Source organism: Notamacropus eugenii, chromosome 6 (assembly GCF_028372415.1).
Source record: "Notamacropus eugenii isolate mMacEug1 chromosome 6, mMacEug1.pri_v2, whole genome shotgun sequence".
NCBI lineage: Eukaryota > Metazoa > Chordata > Mammalia > Diprotodontia > Macropodidae > Notamacropus > Notamacropus eugenii.
Window position 1 is genome coordinate 28,536,525 of NC_092877.1, and position 23,306 is coordinate 28,559,830.

A 23,306-nucleotide genomic window follows, 5' to 3' on the forward strand; every position below is an offset into this window, starting at 1 on the left:
GTGTGACCAAAGAACCCAAGGGCAGGTCATCTGATCTTTCAGTCCCTTTGGACAGTATTCTCAGATAGAAGTTTGTATCCTGGATTTCATAAACTCTCTAATGAGTTTTCACAATATTTCACAAGGTCTGTGATTTTGATTTTTTAAAATATTTTGGTGACTATTTCAACATGATTTCCTTCATAATCCTATTTAAATTATTTTATGAATTTAAAAATATTTCTGTGAAGTGGTCCCCAGGCTTCACAATAATGCCAAAGAGGGGTCCATGACACAAAAAAGATTGAGAACACCTGCTTTTGAAATATATGTTACACGGAGTTGTTTTTCTGAATGAGTGGAGGGAATTTCCATCCCCAGAGTTGCCCACAGTAATTAAATCGCAGTCCCAGACAGGGGTGGAAAAAAGAGTTCCAGTGTTGTGTATCTTTGCCTTGATGCCTTCATTTGTGCACTGTTGTTTTACTGGTTCTGGGATTTGTTTGTGGTTTTTCCACATTTCTTCTGTTTCCATGGCTAAAGAATTCATTGCATAGGATAGAAGGTAAGGAATGGGTTGTAAGCTGTGATACCAGGGAGCACCCACGTTAAAGACACTGTAGATCACTTGGAATACCAAAGTATAACAGTCCTTTGTGGGGAAGTTACATTTCACCCCTTTACAAAGTTTCTGACTTTTCTTCCTGCCAGTCCTGCCTTCCTCGCCTACATCACCCAATTCCATCTTGATTGCTTAGAGCCTATTATTTGTTAAATGGGTTTTGGAGTGTTTCAGAAGCCCAATATCTATGCCAAAGGGGTACTACTCAGAACTCTAAATATACAAACATACATATTTATATGAATACATCTGACAGGAACATCAGAACTGAGGATGCAGTGGATGGGACAAAATTCACACCAGGAAGCTTTATTGGTAGAATCTAGATTCTAGCTCCAGAAATTAAAAGAGAAGGGAAGGGGCGAGTTTCTCTCATGTCAATACACAAAGGAAACCAAAAATCACAGCCAAGTTTACCATGAAATCATTTCAGTGTGTTTTCAAATGACCTGATAGGGAGGAGAGGTGATTTACAACACAGGAGACTTTTTTTTAAACAATCATAGACTTATATGTGTTGGACTGCAAGTCACCTAGACAAGGTTAGCAAGAATGAGCCTAGTGGTAGGTCCCAAAAGGCAGCTCTCAGAGATCTTCGTTTGCTGGAACCTTTGGTAATTGTCTGTGGTACGAAATACCAGCGTCTTCATCCTTTTGAACAGTCGTTGTGTCAACTGGTGTCCTCACCCTGATAAGTCCATGCGAAGTAGTTTAGTTATTGTGAAGACATTCTAAATCCACGGAACAGCAGACACTTCCATTCTGTAAAACAGAGATGCCAGTATTAGCAGTGCCAGGCCTGGAATACTCTGAGTGCAAGTTAGACCCTTACAGTACATATATACAGTATATATGTACAGCATATCTACAGTATATATGTGGTATGGGGTGTGTGTTTATATATCTATATATGTCTGTGTATATTTATATACACACACACGTGTATACATACATATGTATGATATGTACATATGTATATGCATGTGCATGTGTGTATTACATGTCATATACACATGCACATACATGTATGTATATCTCCAAAATTACAATTGGCAATTTTAAAACGAACTAAAGGAGGAACTAATTGCCAGAAAAATAAGTTTGGAGATAAAATACATGGGAAATAATGAGGGGCTTGGCTGATCTTTTGGAAAGGAAACTTTTAAATTTATTTTTAGAAGTTATTAATACAAATGAGTGCTAAAAGACAGTAATTTATTTCAATATCATTGACATTGCTCAAAACAGAATTTAGAGCTGGAAGAGCCTTTAGACACTATCTAGCCTAGGGCCCTAAAGGCAGTTCCCATAAACTTTTTGAGAACATTTTCAGTAGAACTGGAATAAGTGAGGAAGAATCATTTGGATGGGCCAGTTCTGTTAAAATCAGTTATGTCTTATACCATCTCCATTAACATGTCTGATCTCTGACCTCAGAATAAAGCAATAGTTTCAGACAGGATTTTGTCCCCATATCTGCAGTCAGTGAACTCTGGCTCTTAAGGTTAAACATTCTTCTTTTGGACACTCATTTTATATGGAGACCTGAACATATCCCTTCAGTATCTGAGGTTTGGACATACACCCCTCTTTTATTCTGTTTTCGGATCTGAAGTTAGATATGCAGAAGGATGCAGTATGGATAATTCCCATGAGACTTGGACTGGAGCTATATCTGCTATAGCAAGTAGGCAGTAGGTTGATCTAAAACAAGCTCTGTGCTTCAAGGTAATATATGAGAGGCTAATTCTTGACTCATATGATCACTAACTTTTTAAATTTCCAAAATGACAATCAGAAATTCAGAAACCAGCTCAAAAATGATATACATGAAGAGAAACTACATAGGATTGGATTAGACTAGCATGGAGAATAAGAAGTCAACATTCACAAAAAGAAAAAAAGAATATAGAGACGCCTCAAGGGAATACCAGCGAAAAAGCAGGAAAAGTAATCACGGTGACTTCAAGCCTGTGCAGATCTCCTCCATTAGTCACTGGGAAATGAAGGTAAAAAAGCACCCACTTCATACAGCATTTTATATAACATTGAACATTTCTTGAAAGTACTTTCAAAACTTTCCATGATCAAAGGAAACCATTTTTTTTCTATGCAGGTTAAAAAAGGCACACATCAGCATAAGTAGACTGATATAGGCTGTTATAATGCTCTATTTTCAATTCGGGAGCAAGTACCACCAGTTTCATCCCACATTTTATTTACTATACAAATCTGTACAATATCTCATGAAGCCGTATAGGAACTTTGGGATATGGGCCAGCATAAATGCGATCCACAGATAATTGTCTATGACGTGAAGACTTATTTCCATGAGTACAAGTTAACTGGTTACCTTGCATTTGCAGGTTGTGCAGGGGGATCCAGCCATTGTCCAGATGGCACCACTAAGTCTTGACACGCCATAGCTGTCTAGACAGGTTTTTCTGATGTCATAGGCAATGTTATCGGCCAAGCAGGGGTCACTAACACAATGGGGGCAGCATTCCCCTTCAGAGATTGCGGTGTATTCACAGCTCAGGTTGGGGCACGTGAGTGGCCAACAGTCCACCTCTCCTTCCTACAGAGGGAGAAAGAAAATGTCTCATTGAGTCTACCTTAGTTTTCTCATTAAGAGCTGGAAAGGGAAGAGGAATGCCATTATTTTGACCACTATCATTGAAGACAAAACTAATCATAGCTAACGCATATAACACTTTAAGTTTGTGCATGTATGTGTACATACATAATAATCTCTTTTGACCTTAAAGACGACAGTGCTGTGAAGCAAGTCCTATTATTATCTGCATTGTGTAGATGAGGAGAGTCTGAGACTTGCATGAAGTTACACAGCAGTAATCTCAAAGATGTGGGAGATTTTCACTTTTATAGAACCAAAGAGCTTTCTTTACAAAAAAAAAAAAAATGAATGTCTAGTTGATTGATAGAGAATGGAAGTGAGAGAAAGATATGACTTAAAAGTTTACCAAGTGGCTAGAAATAAAGGCCAGGATTGTAGGCCATGTCTGTGGGCTTAGGAGCAGAGTTAAGAGCACATGACTCTTTATTGAGGCACTGCCTGGGCTGCAACATACACTAAGGCACTTTTTTTATATAAAAAAATAGGTGGGAGTTGAAAGAATTTCTCCATGATAGCCACTGGGACCTGACCTCAGACTTTTTAGGCATAATATTGCTTCATATAGTCTTATGGCCTGTGGGATTGATAATGGTTTTGTTTTATTTTTTTTTAATTTTAAAGCTTTCTTTGCTTATAGGTAGGTAAATTTGAATGATGCAGCATGTATGATACAGTTAAAAATACAGGTAAATCCAGCAACCAGTGTATGGTGGAGAGCATGCAGACTGCTCCCCAGAATCACAGTCCTGTGAGGAAAGCAGTGATCAAGTCCTTTCTTTTATTCTTGAGAAAGATGCAAGACTGCAGGCTAAGGACTTTTCAGGTAAAGGAGGAGCTCTCCCTGATTTGTTTTCTTAAAAAAGAAATCTGAATTTTTTTTTAGTCTGTAAAGGAAATTATTCCATAGTTGGGAAGGGATTGAGGTTGATTCTTAAGTGGAAAAGGGGCTATGATTGGGATTCTCATTAGTCTTCACTTTTCATCAGTCTTAAACACTTTCTTGACCCATCATCAAAGAAAAGTTTTCTATCATAGATACTAGCAAAAAATAAGTTCCAGAGGAAGTGAGGACCACAGAAAATGTGACACTTTAGAAGAATAAATAACTTTTAGGATGTTTATGTTAAAATATTATTCATTATTTACTCAGAAATGTCATGTTGTAAAAATAAGTGAAACTTAGCTGATATAGCTCTGTAAGTTATAAAAATCCATTTCCTTAAAATGTATTGTTTATTTCCCTTCCCAAATTCAGTATCATCCAATTAGCACTTACTATGGACAAGATGCTGTACTATGTGACAAAAGACATACAATCAAAATGAAAAAATCACCCCTGGCCTCAAGAATCTTACATATTTCTGAAATGATTTATGTGAGTTGAATGAAAGAAATTTCAGGTCAAAACTAACAGAATTTTAAGGTTCTACCAAAGTCTTACTCTGATGTATTTATTAGAGTGAAGAGGTGACCCTGACTTCTCAAACCACTGACTGTGCCAAGGACCTCCCAAAGATGGAGTGGGTACACTTAAGGGCTAGGAGAACTAAACTGATTCTACTTCCAGGCTCATTTCTTACTATTGGAAGGCAAATGATACTTTTATTTCATCATTATCATTATTTTATTCAGAAGTATGGTGAACATTTCATTAAAGAACCTATTGGTAAAGCAAGGCAGAGAAAGACAATATGTTTTTTCCAAGTTATGTTGTCTGAAAATCAAGATAGTTAAATTTGTGTGGAGGCTCATCATCCAGATGAGCTATATGGTGATACATGTATATTATAGTTCTTCTGGAAAGCCATTTCCTTTGGGAATATACTAAACCATATAAGGGCTACAATCTAATTGAAAGGAGTAAACATCTACCAAGTCATAGGTCTGTAAGAATTAAAATATTGTGCTCAGGAAAGGGTGGGTAGTTGTGACCAAACTAATAGTCAAAAAGTCATATTAGTTAGTAAAACCCTACTCTGAATGTCTTTCTATCCTTCATTGATCCCCAGGACTATTATGTTATATCCTTTGTACTATTCAGACATGAAACTTCCCAAATTATAAGCCCTTTCTTCTGACTTTGCTGACTCCAATAAGCTTATGAATGTCATTTGTGATACCTTTAAGGCATTTGATTTCCCTGAGTGAATTCCCCACTCCTCTTAGAATCAGTTCCAACCAGGCTTAGTATCAGAACTGTAACATCACTACAGAAAATGAAACCCTCTTACAATAAATCCCAGGGAAAAAGTGATTTTTTACTACCTATGAATTACATTGAGCCTGGTGAACCATTGAAAATCTTTCCCCTGCTCTGGGATTTGCCTAGATATTGTCTGTAAAAGGCTTTCTGATGGTGTAGAAACATGAACTATTAATTTCCATACCAGGCAGCGGCATTGTTGGCAGCTATATGTCCAGTTGTCTCCACTTCGGTAGAGTTTGTGTCCATTTTGGTCCAAACACTGACTGGTAACTCTGGTGTCACACTCTGGACAGCAGAAGAGATCAACACTCGGATTCTGACAATCACAAGCAGTCCGTCGGCAGAATATCTTTCCATCCTATTCAAAAGAGAATTTGGGAGGTTTCCAACATTAGTGCCAGGATAACAAGAACCAGTACAGATTTTTGTAAAGATTTTTAAGTGACTTAGATCCCTTGGGAAAGCAACTTTATGGTCTTAATACTATTCAACCCCATCATCATTCTGTTCTGATCATTGCTCCCTTGGTGGCTCTTGCCAATTGAAAGCTGAAGCATTTACAATCTAAAAAAGCATTTTCCTCAAACTCGGTTATTATATTTGGATTGTAATTCAGTTGTAGAGATGTGTTCTTTTGATTTCTTGAAATCTCACTGACTGAGTGGTCTTGGGATAGGGGAAAACTTAGATTTAATTCCTCCCTCTGACACATATTCATCATGTGATTTCAGTATATCATTAGCCTCTCAGGATTTTAGCTAACCAAGACTCTTAAAACACTGACAAGGTGTTACTCTGCTTTAGCAGAGAAAGGTCCCTATACTGATGAAATGACATATCCAAGAAAAACTGCAGCAACATGGCAATAACAGTAACGGAAAGTTCATTTATATTTTACAGCAAAGCATCAGCAGCAGCTAAAACTCAAAGTAGAGTACTGGCCATGGTGCTGACATAACCAAGGCCCCAAGTGTTTCAGCATGTACACATTTCAGGAAATTGAACTACACTTGTATATACTGCAACTATTTATATTGAACTAGGTTAGGAACTTCATTGATCTTGTAGCAATACAGGAAGGTGCAATAAAAGCAGTAAAAGAACCATATTTCTTTTTATTTCTCAACATCAGTGTCATTCTCAACTTGACATCTTCCCTCACCATACGTAGCCAGTCAGTCCTCAAATATTGTTATTTCTACTTTCACAAGCACCCTTGCATCAGACTCTACTAACAGAATCACAGCTCTGGTCCAAGCCTTCATCACCTCTCATTTGGGCAGTTATTTAAGTAGTTTCTTAATTGTTCTCTCTGCTGCAAATCATTTTCCAGTCCAATCTATTTTCCACACAGCTGCCAAAGTAATTTTCCTAAAATAAAGGACTAACCATGTCACTCCCTCCTTAATAAACTCCAATGGCTCCCAGTCGCATTTGGGATCAAATATAAACTCCTCTGACTGAAAAGTCCTTTATCATCTGTCCCCAAACTACCTTCCTGGTTTTGCTAGAGATTATTAACCTCCCTCACACTTTGAGGTTCAGTATTTGAACTGGCTCTCTTCATGCCTGGCATGTACTTCTTCCTTTCTCTTTGCCTTCTGAAATCCCTTGTTGCCTTTACAGTTCAGTTTACATGTCACATCAACACAAATCCTTTCCTGATTCCCAGCTCCTAATGCTTCCTCCTTTACCAAATTGCCTTTTAGAGGATACACATACACACAGACACACACACACGATGTCTTCACCAGTAGAATGTAAACTTCTTGAAGGCAGAGATTTTTAAAAAATTGACTTTGTATGCCTGTTAATTGGCTAGCACAATGAAAAGTTTGTTGATTGATTGTTTATTAGCTATATTATTTCACCTGCATCCTGTCCTCTCCCTCACCCATAGAGCCCTGAACCACACTCCATGTTATTATTATTAGAAGTGGTAGCTCTGGGAAAATGGAAGAATGTGACTTTGCAGGACCTGGCCTTCAGAGGAATTCTGCTTCTCCAAACCTCTGTCTCTTGGTTGTCCTCTGGCTCGTTGATATCTTGTGACTTGTATTTGTAAATATAGCTATACCTTGGAGGATAGAGTAATAGCATTTCCTTATGGGGACCTCTGATAATCTTTGTGTAGTTGTGAAAGGAATGCAGAAAATTTGGATCTAGTTCTGAGGACATTGGATCACTGGTGGGTTGGCATCTTAAGGTAAAAGTTGATTCTCAGGCCAGTTGTCTCTTAGCCCCATTAACTATTTAACTACCCAAGAGAAAAAAAATGGATGTCATCATTAGACATCATAAGAAATTGAATTGATAGTGGAATCCATATCACAAATACCACAGTTCTTTTCATGGTAACTTTAATCATAATCATGTAGTGATGATTATTTCCCCAGTTCCCTCTATCGATGCATATCTCAATTCATGCACTTTATTGGATGGTCCATTAGCATACATAGCCCTAAACCATCTTTACTTGGTGGCCAACATTCTAGTGATGTCTGTCTAAGCATACGCTAGCTGATCTCGAGAGAAGCTTGGGTCCACAAGTTAATCGTGGTAGCACCTATCAAAGCATCGTATACTTAGGAGAGAATAGCTTATGGAGTACTACACTCATAAAATCAGCTTATAAAGGGATAAAAATAGTCCCATAAGCATTATACTGGCTTACTTTTACTCTCTGTAGGATGTTTTATCATCATCGTGTCCATCATCTACTTCTCACAGTCACCTCGTGATGTAAGCAGCAGTTGCAAACTCTGAGCCAGACTAAGAGATGATCAACCTCCAAGACTTTTCTTTTATTTCTACTCTGGCTGCTTTTCAAGACTCCCTACTGCTTCAGTCACTTAAGAAATGGCCACACTATGCTGGGAAGAGTTTTTATGTACTGGAAGGTTCATCTTATGTACTGGAAGCCTAACCAAGCAGAAAGTCAGTCAGAGGCCTGTTGTTTTCCATCTTAGGTGATACCTGATTCTCATTTATAGACTTCATGGTTGCACAATAGTATAACAACTGTTGGGAAATTGTCATTGAATCCCTGAGAAAAAAATTGGCCACTTCCTTTTACAGCATTATGGAAAATTAGTGTACAGCTAAGAGAAATTGAGAGATGATATGGCCCACCCCCCTCATTTTACAACTGAGGATGGTGAGCCTTAGGAAGATTAAGAGAGGTGTGCCTAAGGTAATAGAGATAATATATATCAGTTTGTGTATATATTTGTATATATGCTATGTCTGATGTGTACACACACATGAAAACTGTGCAAAAGCCTAGAGAATACCATCACAGTGGGTTAGCATGCAAGCAACCATTGAAAACTGCAATGACTTACTCATCATCTTACTCCTTCTCATCTCAGCTTATTCCTGCCTTTGCTCTAGATCTCGACCTCCAATCTAGCCAATGAAAACTAGGTCCTCACAACAACTCTATTTCATCCACAAGGAGGGAAACAGTGACAGCTTTGCTACTCTTTGTAGCCCCAGCATTCTGCACAGGGCCTAGTCTCCAACAGGGTCTTAATAAATATTTGCTCACTTGACTTTGAGGAAATATCCACATAAATAAGGTCATAAATCCATTGCACTATTCTCTGGTGGAAAGACAGTGTGGTACTGTTGGTAGATGGTTAGCTTTAGAGTCAAGAAGGTGAGGGTTGAAATCCTGCCTCTCACACACTAGTCGTGCTATCATGGCCAGTGACTTGTAACTCCTCAGCATCTCCAGGCAGCTCCCAAAGACTCCAAGGACAGTAGAAAGCCACATGCTGCATATGAGAAGGCTGCATCAGATTGCCAGTGAACATTTACAAGCAAGAAGTATGAAAAAGATTATCACAGGGGATAGAGATCAGGACTTAAAGTTAGTAAGTTATGAGTTAAAATTCTGCTTCAGAAATGTATGAGTTGTGATGCTGGGCAAGTTATTTAACTTTTGTTTGCCTCCATTTCTTTTCCTATTTAAAATATGGATAATATTAGCACCTGTCTCCTAGGGTAGCTGTGAGAATACAATGAGGGAAAATATGTGAAAACCTTAAATTCCTATATAAATACTAGCTATTATTTTATATTCAGGGAAGGGTACTGGACCTCTGATATCATTGCTATAGGAAGCTCCCACTGAGAAAATTCTCTTTGGTAATGCAGATTGGAGCCTGTTCTTCAGTTTATAGCTTCAAGAGAGTTGCTTGTGGTTACTCAGAGGTTAAGTCCTTTGCCTGGTAAAACTGGAAAAAGAAAACAGTCCATGTCACAGGAGTCAGGGAAGACTGCATGAATCTTGGTCTGTTGTCCATGAATGAGTAGTACAAGAATGGAAAGACAGCCTTCACAACTTTGTGTAGAACCGCTGCTGGGGAGTCACTCAAAGATATGGGAAAAATCATCCAGGTTGTGAAGGACCAAAAAGTTTGCAAGCTTCCCCAGTAAAGAGAGTTACCATAGCATTGGGTACACTACAGCATTAGAGCTAAAGGTAACTGCTTCAGCAGCATCAGAGGAAAGTAAATATACAAATCTTCCTGGCTGTATAAATCATCCCCTCTAGCAGAAGGACCATGCTTCTACAAACTATGTGGCCACATAAATTATTGGTGGTAAAGTTCATTAATAATGGCCTACCAGGGTTGTTGGTAACTGCATTATAAAAATGCAGACCCATCCAGAGTAGCATCTGTCTTTCCATCATCCTGATATAAAATGAATGAACAAATTGCTAGCTTCCAGGGTTAGTCTAAAATAAAGTAATTTCACATTTTATCAATTATGTGAAGATAAAAAGTCAATTCCCTTTTTTTCTTATATGTCAGTGTAACATTTGTGTTCACATCATCTTATGAATTGTAGATTAACTATCAAGAAAACAATTTTTAGTCATGAAAACTATGCAAGAGCCTAGAGAATACCATTACAGTGGCTTAGCATGCAAGTAAATCATTGAAAACTGCAATGGCTTACATGCTGGCTTACCTTCCCTCTCTTCTCAATTTATGTCTGGCCTTGCTCTAGATCTTGACCTCTAGTCTAGCCAATGAAAACTAGGTAATAATAACAACTCTATTTCACATACCAAGGAGGTATATGAGATGTCTTTCTTCTATAACTCCTAAATTTTTATGTAGAGTTTCATGTGGAAAGTTCAACTGTAAACTATTAATCAGACTCCCAATAACTAAATTCCTTATGAATTAAAAAAAATAAGTACATGAGCTTCCCAGAAAATTTAAAAAAAGTATTCTATTATGCCTCTGAAAATTAGAGGGATTTGGTTATAAATTACTCTTTTTATTACTGATCATCAACACCATAATACACATACTCCAGACTGCTTGACATCATGTTTTGTACCAAAGAGTCTGAAAAGTTTTTAATCAATGTAGGGAATTTGAGTGGAGATTGTTTATATTACACTGGGAAAATAAGAAGAACCATAAAAAAAATAGGGTTTGGGTGCTCTAGACCTATCTATTCTTCCTTGCTTGCATCTCATAAAGCAGTTATGTTGAATTCTTTACCAAAGTAGAATATTTTTAATTGCCCTTCTTAAATTATCAGCTACAACTGCCATCTGGCATGGAACTCCTAAGTAAAAGCAAAAAATTGTACTGAAAGAGGAGGTTGGAGAGAGGGAAGAAAGAGAAAAAATAAAATGGGAATGAGAAACCAGAGATTCTGAAATGGAGAACAGGGTTGCAACACCAGTTAAGGAAGGATTTGGACAAGAAGGCCTCTCATATGTTTACAATTCTAAAATCCTGCCAAATACTTCTTGCCTTCAGTCAACAGTTGAGTCTTTCTGAACCCTACCACTGGATTTCTTTGTCTCAGTATGAAGTGAACTTGATATAGTGAAGAAGAAATGTATTGATTATTGATAACCCTTCCCCTCCAGATTCTGTTTTTCGTTTTAAATCTTTGATTTCATTGGGGTAACCAAATGTGGAAACTCCTTCTGATAATGCAGACCATTCATTTATTTGCAACTTAGGGACTTCTAGAGTTGCCTGGGACAGTAAAAGGTCCCATGTTACGTTGAATTGACATGACTTGGACATGGTTGTACTTTGTCAGAGGCAGGCCTTGAATTTTGGCTTGCCTAACTGTTAAGGCCAGAGCTGTAGCCACCACACAGTGGTATGTCTCATGTATTAGTAAACAATAAAAATGGATTTTCAGAAGTTTGGACAAATATGTGAATCAGAGAACCACCAGTGGTTTCTTGATAAGCAAGACTATACCAAACCATTGATCTTGGTGTCAAGGAGGAAAACAAAGTTCTTCCTTGGAGTTTCTGTCATTTCCAGAATGCTAGTCTTGAAGACCATCGAAGACCAAAATGGCTACGTTCCTATAAACCTGACAACTTCCAGAAAAAAGGTCCCTAGTTCTTTGGGAATTTTAATGTCCTCAGCTTTGGAACTCTTGCCCTAGAGCTCCACTGTCTAGATTGGTGAGTGAGGGCACATTCATCTAGCCAATTATATCTAGCCAACCCTAGAATATGAATATGATTAAATTATCCACATCCTACCATCAACCGTGCCATCACTTACATACCATTTCCTTCACTTAACACCTTTTGCCTTGGGTGCATTAATCTGTTCAATATCAACATGGCTTCCAGAGGAGACATATCAGGCAACTCTCCTGGAGCAAGTACTTCCTACTAGGACATTCCTCTCTCATAAATAACTTCATTTTGTCATCAGTGTGTAAACTCATTTAGGGCAGAGACTTTTCACGTTTGTATACCCAGGATTTTGAAGTTCTTGTTGTATAGCAAATGTTTAATAAATGTTTTATTTTCCCTGTCCTTCTTTGTCTCAAAGGCAATTTAAGTCATCCTTAATGTGTTGTTCACATATAATCTAGCTTTCCAACTCAAGTTTCCAACTCAGTAATTGTGTCCTGAGTTCTCTTGCAACTGAATCATGGCCTTGGTGCCTAACATTGTATGTAGAAAATGAAAGCAGCAGAGTACCTTTTCTAGAAGTGAAAAGCAACTGCCATTTTGCCTATATTAATGCTTGGCATTAACCCTGTGATAACTCATATAACAAATGGTATTACCAAGCTAAATTCCTTTCTTAACTTTGAATAATAATAAGAGCATCATAGTCTCACAAAGGAAACATTCTTTCTGTCACCCCTCCTGACATGTCTCCATTAAAGAATTGACAGGTTTGTAATTGCTTGCTTAAATGCCTTAAGTGAACCCAAAGACAATTTTATCCATAACTGAAAACATAATTTCAAATTGCATGTTATGAAAGTGAAAAGTGGGGAAACACACAAAAAATACTTCTATCTTGGGAGGATGTCCTAAAGAATTGGATCCTGAGCTTCCTTCTGTGCCTAAACTAAGTCACCCACTACCATTTGAAAGCTAGATTGCAAACTGGGTAACAAGCTGCATCTGTAGGACAGGTTTATTTATTAAAATTCTGCCTGTCTCTTGTGTTAATGAGGAAAAAGGCATATCAACAAAATGAGATTTCAAGCAATACTTGTCTCCTCAGGCATCCTTAAAGTAATTTTCCTAAGACAGTGGGGACACTATAAACGATGGCTGAGTATATCAGCTCAGGCGACTTGGGTAATTAATGTAGTTAATTAATAAAACTCAGGGAATTTTTAATGATTGAGAAGGCCCCTGCTCTTTTCATTGGCTCAAATGATAATGAAATCCAGAAAGGAAAATATTGATAACACCAGTCAGATATATACTAGGGCAAACTCTTCATTTCTGGCCTCCATAACTTAGAAATATCTTGACAACTTGGGGAGGTCTCTGGGTTCAGCAGTGAATATTGCTAAAAGGTTACTCACCGGGATCTTTTAGGAGTGTGATGATAAAAAGAATCAGCATTATTTTTCTCGGTTGTTTCATGATCTAATTGTACTTTTTACTTTGAGGCTAGCTCAGATGATACTTTGTTTGAAACTACCCAGACGATGAAATATTTGTAAGGGAATGTAGCACCTTTCTAGCACCTTCTTTCTACATAAGAGTACACTAGATCTACAGCTGGTTTTTCTTATATTTTTCGTGTCATGATTCCACACCCCCCTTTGCCAGTCTTGCGAAGCCTATAGACTCTTTTTCAGAATGTTTTTAAATGTGTCAAAAAAATACATAGTATTATAAAGGAAATCAATTATAATGAAAGAAAGAAAGAATTTTTAAAACCAAGTTTTTGCACTTCCTAAAACCTATCCATGACCTGGGTCCATTGATTTCAGATTGAGAGACCTTGCTTGAACTAGAAGGATGGAATAATTTACCACAGTCACATAATTAGTCAGTAGCAGAGCTAAAATTTGAACCCAGGACATTTGACTCAACAGCTTTTATACTATGTTGCTTCTTACTCCAATCTCTGTCTTCTTGAATAAAGAAGTCAAAGAAGAATCATGTATTTCATCACTTCTGGGCACTGTCCTGCAGACTGGGGGTACAAATAGAAATAAGCTAAACAGAATATAAAGGGGAGCTGTAAAAGGAGGGCTGAGTTTGGGAGTACTTGTGGGAAAGACAAAACGAAAGCCTCTTGTCAGCATGGTTCAGAGACCCTGGGACAAGAGGCTGAATTGTGGTGGGAGGGAAGGAGAGTGCCAGCCAGTGTAGGCACTGCCGTTTGGAAGTGTGTTCTTGGAACTCCTCTCTTATGCCACTTAATATTTTATCATAAGTACTTACTGATGCCATATTGCTTAGTTACTCTAATTTTATACATTTTTCTGATCTCCTCAACTTTTATGCTCCTTGAGAGCAAGGCTCTAGTTTCATTCGTTTTGCATTGCCCATTGCTGGGCGGGGTGTGTTTCATGTGATCCTTTTGGATGATTGATTGACTTAAAATCTTGACCAGCTATTCTTCAAAAAATTGTCTCTCCTTCCTGTGATCACTTGTTGATCACTGATTGGTGAGATTGCCCACAGTCATTACTTCTTGCTCCATCTCCTCTCCTACCTTTCTACCACTTGTACACAGGCACCCTCTATTTTGTTCCACATTTTTGAGCTGCCCTTTCTGTTTCTGTGGAAGCTCCTAGAAGGCAGGGGCCATCTTATTTTCTTCTTTTTTTGTGCTCACAGCACTTAGCACCGTCTGGCACATAGTAAACATAAGTATTCTATCTGTGCCATCTTTATCTAATCCTTTATCTAAGGAAGGAACTTAAGTTATAGCACATGGGGCTAGGTTTGGACATTACAAAATCACTCCCCCACATTATGAAAATACATACACATATACATATATACATATATACTTTTTTTCAAGGGTTGAAATGGACTTAGTTGATTATCTGTCATCTCTAATGAATCCTCACTACAACACATCTGACAATTATCAGTTTAGCTTTTGGCTGAAGACCTTCAATCTACTACCCCTGAAGAAATCCACTTGACTTTTGGGTTCTAATTGTTACAAAGTCTGTCCTGAAGTTAAGCCTAAATTTGCCTCTCTGCTACTTTCATTAGTTCTTTTTAATTGGTGGCAGAACAGGAAGATAGCTAACATGACTCCTCCAGGAGTCTTCTCCTGGCTAAATATTTCCAGATCCTCCCTGAAATTGTTAAATCTCTGATGGTATAAAATCTTTAAAAACAGGAGAGACTATCATCTCTTTGGAAAGGAATAGGTGTGGCTTGAATGAAGATGACAGAGAAAGGTTGATGACATCTCAGTTTCTTTTGACTGCTTTATCTATCTTTTGAAGGAAAATAGAAGTCTAGATTCTAGAAGAAAGACCTGCAACACTTTTTTGAAACATGTGGCTTTTTTCCCATTTTATACCAAATGCTTTTATGCCTCTAAAGTAGAACTGAGTGTCTATGTGTGTGTACACATACATACACATATATATGTGTATATATACAATTTTGTATATATACATATTTTTATACACACACCTACATACACAAAGTCAGAGCTCTAATAATGTAAAACCAAACTGAAATAAATAGGAAAGATTAACAGGAAAGGAAAAGAGTGCTGGGAAATAAAACACTTTAATAGGCCCATTTTCCAAAACATAAAGCAAAACCAGATGAAGACACTATTTATTTTCATAAGCATTAAACTCAATTTCAAAGAATTTAGTATAAGAAATAGCCAGGCACTGAGAATAATAAATAAGACATCAGTTACCAGGCTACCTAAAAACAATAATATTAATCACTTGTGCAAAATGGATATCCATATGTTTCCAAATAGCACAATTCAGGGCTTCAGATTGCAGGATGATATTTGTTACTAAGGGTAAAGTTAATTTTTTAAATCAAAAAGTCATTTTAGTCAGGCTGTAGAAGTATGGAATGGAAGTTCAATATTGCTTCCATGCAAGCACACTTAACTAAACCTGAAGTTACTCAGCAGGAAGAACACTTGTTTTCTCCACCCAGAGCTTGTCACTCTCCTAATAAAATACTTCAGCTTTCACTAGGATACCAACAAATTCAAAGCAGGTTTGTGTGCAGCTGAGCACCATCATTAGTGCAGTCTAAAGTGAGACAAGGTTTTTAGAATCACTCTGGGAGAGCCACTGAGTCAAGAACATAGTGCATAGTACATTCATTGTTGTTCAGGCATGTTTTTCAGTTGTATCTGACTCTTCTTGACCCTGTTTGGGGTTTTATTGGCAGATACTGGAGTGGTTTGTCATTTTCTTCTCTAGCTCATTTTACAGGTGAGGGAAGTGAGGCACACAGGTTTATGTGACTTGCCCAAGACTACAAAGCCAATGAGTATCCGAGGCTGGATTTGAACTCAGGCCTTCCTGACTTCAAGTCTGATGTTCTATCCACTGTGTCACCTCTCTGTTCAGGGCATTTAGCAGTAGAAGAAAAAAAAAATCCATCTGTACCACCTATGTCCTCACCTTACAGGAGCACACTGAACACCGATCTTCTTTCAGAGTCCACACTTGACCATTTCTCTTTAGGCCACCTTCATGGGGACAGTCCCCAGAGCAGGATGGTCCAGAAGGACAAAGACAGTCAAAACCACCAGCCAGGTTAATGCAGGCAGAATCATTCCAACAGGTGTGGGTCCTTAAGGCACATTCATCGATGTCTGCAACACAAACAGATTACATAACACCTTAACATTCAAATACTAGGAAAAGACTCTGGCAAGGATTTCAGAAGAATCAGGACCTGGGACAGCTCCTTTGTTTTTCATGGAGAGTTCAGTCGATTTTACTGTGACCTTTAAATTGAAATGTTGGTTAATTAATGCAAAAAGTGAGGCAACATTGCAAGGAAAACTTTATCTCCTAATTAAGATAGTAATGGATTGTCCACTGGACAGGAAGAAGTGGACCTTAAAAGTGACTTTAAGCCTATTAAAGTGTACTTGATTTGTAGGATTAGGATGAAAGCAGAGAGGACATCATATTCCATATGCTTATGACTTGATCAAAGCTTTCTCATGCTGATAGCCAGAAGCCTTTTCCCACACCTGTGAACCAACTGCCCATAAGTGGAAATTGCTCAGAGGTGCAATGTATTATTAAACAAACCCTAGCAGGATAAACACAAAAATCTCGGTATAAACCTGCAGTTTTTCCATAGGTGAATTTAGGTGTTGTTCCTAAATATTAGTATAATCTTCCTTTTTTCAGCTTCCTTCTTCAGAAGACCTCAAATTAAATTTAAGTAAATCTGATAAATAGGTCTGAAATAATTTCAGGAATATAGGGATTTCTAGGGCAAAGGCATATGTTACACATGGTGTGCATAAAAAAATAGGCTACAGTATGGTGATTTGCACAGGAAAAAAAGAGTAAAAAGCTACTGACTTATGAAATATTAGTGGAAAAAAAGGAACGTTACTTATATATTGGAAGTGAAAGATGAGAGTAGAATAGTTTTTATGGTACAAAGCCACTCATGAATTGTTAAAGCACATAGAGGAAGGCCCTGAGCATATTGGGCATACAATTATTAGGGATTTTTGGGAGGACACAGACAAGGGTCACGCAATATGAGCTCGTATGGATGGGCAATGATAAAAACTATTGAAGGGAAGCCTCTGCATTGATTGAATGAATTAATAATGATAATAATGACAATTGAAATAATGTTTATCACTTATATAGCACTGTAAAGTTTAAAAATAATTTTACATATATCATTTCATTTGCTACCACTAATTGCATATATACTTACTAATTTAACATCTAAGCATTCTCATCCATTTAAATATGCATATTTTTATTGATGTCTTTGTTAGAGTGATATCATTTCCCTACCCTTCCTTCTATCTTTTCTTGTAAAAATAAGCATAGTTAACAAAAACACATTAACTGAGCATCATTCACAACTTACAGGGTATGCCTCATGCTGTTACTTTAGTCTACCAAAAAAAAAAAAATGTACCTTCAGTCTTGGTCCTTAGAAGTAAAAATTAGTCTTTTTTTCTTGAGAAATCTCGTATTTCTCAATGTTGTCATTTTTACGTTATTGTAGACATTATATAAATTGTTTTCCTCATTGTGTTTACTTTGATCTGCATCAGTTCACCAAGTCTTCCTAAGTTTCTCTAAATTCTTTATATTGATCACTTCTTATGGTGCAGTCATATTCTCTTACATTGATATTGTGTGATTTGTTCAGCAGTTCCCTACTTCATGGACACTCACTTAGCTTCTAGGTCTTTGATAACATAAAAAATTTCTTTTATAAGTACTCATATTATTTTTGTATGTATGCCTTTCCACATAGTTTGGCATCCTTGAGAAATACAACCAGTAGAGGTATTTCTGTATCAAATATTATAAACAGTCATCTGACTGTTCAAAAAGAGTTCCAAATTGTTTTCCAGAATGGTTCCTTGCCATGGGTGAGGAACCTGCAGCCTCAAGACTACATGTGGTCCTTAACAACAAATGAATAAACAATAATAAAAGGATTTGTTCTGCGAAATTTGCATTTGGACAAAGGGCTGCACTTAAGAAGCAAGAGAGCCACTTGTGGCCTTGAGGCTGCAGGTTTCCTGCCCCCTGGTTCATCCAATACATGCCTATGTGCCCATATTTTCTTGGTCTCTACAACAATTACTCTTTATAATTTTTTTTTTGCCAATCTGATGCTACTGACCTATTCTTTAGGTTAGAAAAATTAATATGCCATTGATCAAAAGTGAGAGTTAAAATAATCTTCCTTTTAATTGCAATCTTTCCCCCCAAATTTATTAATTTATTTGTTTTCAGTTTTCAACAATCACTTCAATAAGTACCAGGTTTTCTCCTCCGCCCTCCCCAAGACAGCATGCAGTCTTCTCTGAGTTCTGCACATACATCCTTATTTTAAACACATTTTCACATTAGTCATGTTTCGTAGAAGAAGCAAGATGAATGGGAGAAACCATGAGAAAAACAAAACAAAGTGGAAATGCAAACACAGGAGACAGAAGAAATGTAGGAAATAAAACTGAGCAATTTGAAAGGGCTAAATGAAGAATGTATGTTTAAACTGTAATAGGCAGAGAAGAGTTAACTATAATATCTCTATAATGCTAATATCTTTCTTTCAGGCAATGAGGGTTAAATGACTTGCCCATCATTACACAGCCATTGAGTATCTAAGGTGAAATTTCAACTCAGGTCCTCCTGACACCAGGACTGGTGTTTCCACTGTGCCACCTAGCTGCCCCCTAGTATGTTTTAAAAATTTATTTATTTTTAATTTTTTTTTTATCATTTTGAGTTCCAAATATTTTTCCTCCTTGTAGCCCTTGCTCATCCATTGAGAGGGCAAGAAATAATATATCAATTATAAATGTGAAGTTCTGAAAAAACATTTCTATGTTAGCCACATTGAAAAAAAAACATTCAGGAAAAATAAGGTAAAAATATGCTTTGTTTTCATTACAATATTGCTGAGTACCACCATGATCTCCTAGTTCTGACTTCACTTTGCATCAGTTTATATAAGTCTTTCCCAGGTTTTTCTGAAATTATCTCGCTCATCATTTCTTCACAATAGTATTCTATCACAATCATGCGACACAATTTATTTAGCCATCCTCCAATTGATAGGCATTCCCTCAATTTCCAAGTCTATGCCACCAAAAAAAAAAAAATAAAAAAGAAGACAAGTAACTGGGGATAAATTTTTATAGCAAGTTTCTATGATAAAAGCTTCATTTCTCAACTATTTATGAAACTGAGCCAACTTTATGGAAATAAGAGCCATTCCCCATTTGATAAATGGTGAAAGGATATGAACAGATAATTTTTCAGGGAAAGAAATCAAAGCTAATGAGAGTCATGTGAAGAATGCTTATAAGACTTAAGAGATCTTTTCCTTTTTTTTTGGTCTCTTTGGGGTATAGACCTAATAGTGGTATTGCTGTGTCAAAGGATGTGCAGTTTTATCACCCTTTGGGTATAGTTCCAGATTGTTCTCCAGAATGATGACGAGTTCACAACTCCACCAGCAGAGCATTAGTGTTCCATCAACTCCAGCTTCTGTCCTTCTCCTTTTCTGTCATGTTAAACAATCTGATAGGTGTGAGATGGTACTTCAGAGTTGTTTTAATGTCCATTTATCTAATTATTTTTAGATTTAGAGCATTTTTCATATGATTAAGATTATCCATTTCATTTTCTGTAAACTTCTGTCTTCTTTGGTCATACACTTTTCCCTTATTCATAGATCTGGCAAGTATATTTTTCCATGCTTCTCTAATTAAATTATGATATCACCATTTATGTCTAAATCATGTGCCTGTTTTGACCTTATCTGTTTATACAGTGAAGTTGCTCTATTTATGCCTAGTTTCTATCTAACTGCATTCCAGTTTTTCCAGTGGTGAATACTCCCTCCCAAAATTAAGATCTTTTGTGTTTATCAAACACTAGATTACCATGGCCATTTGCTGCTGCGATTTATGCACCTAACCTATTCCACTAATTCACCATCATATTGTTATGATGATGACCACATTGTAATGTAGTTTGAAATCTGGTCCTGGTAGGCTGCTTTATTTCTTATTTTTTATTGACTTGATAATGTTGACCTTTTGTTCTTCCACATGAAGTTTGTTCTTTTTTAGCTCTCTAAAATAATTCCTTGATGATTGATATGGCATAGAATAAATGTAATTTAGGTTGTAGGGCTATTTTTGTCATACTTGGCTTAACTTACCCATGAGGAATTAATATTTCTCCAGTTTTTTAGGTTTGTATGTATTTACATGAAAAAGGTTTTGTACTTATGTTCATATAGTTTCTATGTTTGTCTTGGTAGGTAAACTCTAAAATATTTTATATTGTCTGCAGTTATTTTAAATCAGATTTCTTTTTCTCTTCCTGCTTGGTTATTTTATATCCTACAACTTTGCTAAAATTTTACTAGCTTTAACTAGTTTTTCTGTTGATTCCCTTGGATTCTTTAAATATGTACCATTATATTACCTGCGAAGACTGATTGTTTTGTTTCCTCATTACCTGTTCTCATTCCTTCAATTTCTTTTTCTTGTTTTATTGCTGTAACTACTCTTTTTAGAATCATATTGAATAATAATGGTGATAGTGGACATTCTTGCTTCACCCATAATCCTACTGGGAAGATGTCTAGTTTATCTTCTTTAGAGATAATGCTTACTCTTGGCTTTAGGTAGATATTACTTATTTTAATAAAGGATCCATTCCTAAACTTCTCAGTGCTTTTCATAGGAATAATGTATATTGTATTTTTTCAAAAGTTTTTTCTGCATCTATTAATACAGTCATGATTTTTGTTCTTTTGTTGTTGATGTGCTCATTTATGCTGATAATTTTCCTAATATTGAATAAGACCTGTATGCATTGTATGGATCCCATCTGTCGTAGTGTATAACCTTTGTGATATATTGCTGTAAATTCCTTGACAGCACTTAAACATTTTTTTGGCATTAATATTCATTAGGGAAAATAGCCGATAATTTTTTTCCCCTTTTTTTGTTCTCCCTGGTTTAGGTATCAAAATCATATTTGTGTCTTAAATATAATTTGGTAAGATTCCTTCTTTCCACATTTTTTAAAATAGTTTTTATAGTGTTGGGATTAATTGTTCCTTGAATATTTGGTAGAGTTCATTTGAAAATCTATTTGATCTGGGATTTTTTTTTGTAGGGACCTCATTGATGTCTTGTAAATTTCTTTTTCTTAAATGGAGTTAAGTATTCTATTTCCTCTGCTGTTAATCTGGGAAGTTCATATTTTTGTAAGTATTCCAGCATTTCACTTAGTTTTATTCATCTATTACTAAGCAAAATAATTCCTAATAATTGGTTAATTTCATCTTCATTTGTGGTGCATTGGCCCATTTAATTTTTGATGCTGGTAATTTGGTTTTCTTTTTTTTTTTTATCAAATTAACCAATGGTTTATTGATTTTATTGTTTTTTCCATAAACATCTCCTAGTTTTATTTATTATTTTTAATTTACTTTCAATTTCATTAATATCTCTAGTGATTTTTAAGATTTCTGTTTTAGTGTTTAATTGGGAGATTTTCAATTTGTTGTTTTTCCATATTTTAAGTTGCTTGCACAATTCATTGATCTGTTTTTTTTTCTTTTATTGATATATATGCTTAGAAATTTTCCTTTACTACTTTTTATGCATCTTACACATTTTGGTATGTTGTCTCATTTTTGTCATTCTCATTAGGAAATTATTGATTATTTCTATGATTTTTTTTCTTTCAGTCATTCTTTAGGATTAGATTAGTTTCCAACTAATTTTTAATCTATGCTTCCATAGCCTTTTATTAATTTTCTTATTTCATTATGACCTGAAAAGGATGTATTTAATATTTTTGCTTTTGTGCACTTGATTATGAGGTTTTCATGCCCTAATACACAGTCACTTTTTGTGAAGGTGCTATGTACAGTTGAGAAAAAGGTAAACTATTTTATATTTCCATTCAACTTTCTCCAGATCTATCATATTTAACTTTTGAGATGTTCTCCTTCTTTCTCATTTCTTTTATATTTAGATTTATCTAACTCAGGGAGGGGGAAATTGAGGTCCCTCACTAGTGTCCTTTTACTGTTTCTTCCTGTACATGTAATGTTTTCTTTAAGAATTTTGATACTATGCATATGTGTTTGGAATTGATATTACTCCATAGTCTGTGGTTCCTTTTAGAAAGATGTAGTTTCCCTTGATTGTCTCTTTTAATTAGATATATTTTACATTTTCTTTCTCTGAGATTATGATTGTTACCTCAGACTTTATGTCAACTAAAGTGTAATAGATTCTGCTCCAGTACCTTCTTTTAACTCTTTGTGTGTCTCATTGCTTCAGATGAGTTTCCTTTAAACAATATATTGTTGAATTCTGGTTTCTAATCCTTTTTATCAGTTTCTGTTTTACATGGGTGAGTTTATCCCATTCACAGTTATGATGATAAACTGTATTTCCCTCCATCTCATTGTCTTCTGTTTATTCTTCTCTTTTTTTTATCCTGTCCCTTTTCTAAAGTCTGTTTTGCTTCTGACCACTGCCAGTTTTTAATCTACACTTCCCACATGATTTTCCTTTCTCTTAGCCCCTTGCCCTCGTTCTCCTCTGTTGGGTAAGACAGATTTCTGTTACTAATTGTGTGTGTGTGTGTATGTGTGTGTGTGTATGTGTGTGTATGTGTGTGTGTGTATGTGTGTGTGTATGTGTGTGTGTATGTGTGTGTGTGTATGTGTGTGTATGTGTGTGTGTGTGTGTTTATATTTATATTTTCTCTCTTTGAACCAGTTTGGATGTGAGTGAGGTTCAAGCGCTGCCGCCATTTCCCCCTCCACTGTAAAAGTTCTTCCTTTCACACCTATTTTATTTTATGTGATTCTCCCCATT

The 23,306-nt window shown here is 36.3% G+C and overlaps 1 protein-coding gene and 1 long non-coding RNA gene across 3 annotated transcripts in view; one reads left to right on the top strand and one right to left on the bottom strand.

The window, feature by feature from the left end:
- Positions 1 to 884: 884 nt before the first annotated feature.
- The window catches only part of NELL1 (neural EGFL like 1), a 905,733-nt gene continuing 883,311 nt past the window's right edge, over positions 885 to 23,306 (bottom strand). For both annotated transcript variants that reach the window (XM_072619341.1, XM_072619340.1), the window contains 4 exons: positions 16,345 to 16,538; positions 5,627 to 5,803; positions 2,955 to 3,179; positions 885 to 1,363 (listed from right to left, as the gene is read on the bottom strand). In XM_072619341.1, coding sequence (XP_072475442.1) covers positions 1,313 to 1,363; positions 2,955 to 3,179; positions 5,627 to 5,803; positions 16,345 to 16,538 — 647 coding nt within the window. In that variant the 3' untranslated portion in view covers positions 885 to 1,312. The remainder of the gene's footprint in view (positions 1,364 to 2,954; positions 3,180 to 5,626; positions 5,804 to 16,344; positions 16,539 to 23,306) is intronic.
- The window catches only part of LOC140510620 (uncharacterized), a 106,776-nt gene continuing 104,938 nt past the window's right edge, over positions 21,469 to 23,306 (top strand). The window contains exon 1 of the long non-coding RNA XR_011969312.1: positions 21,469 to 21,676. This is a non-coding gene — a long non-coding RNA (uncharacterized lncRNA). The remainder of the gene's footprint in view (positions 21,677 to 23,306) is intronic.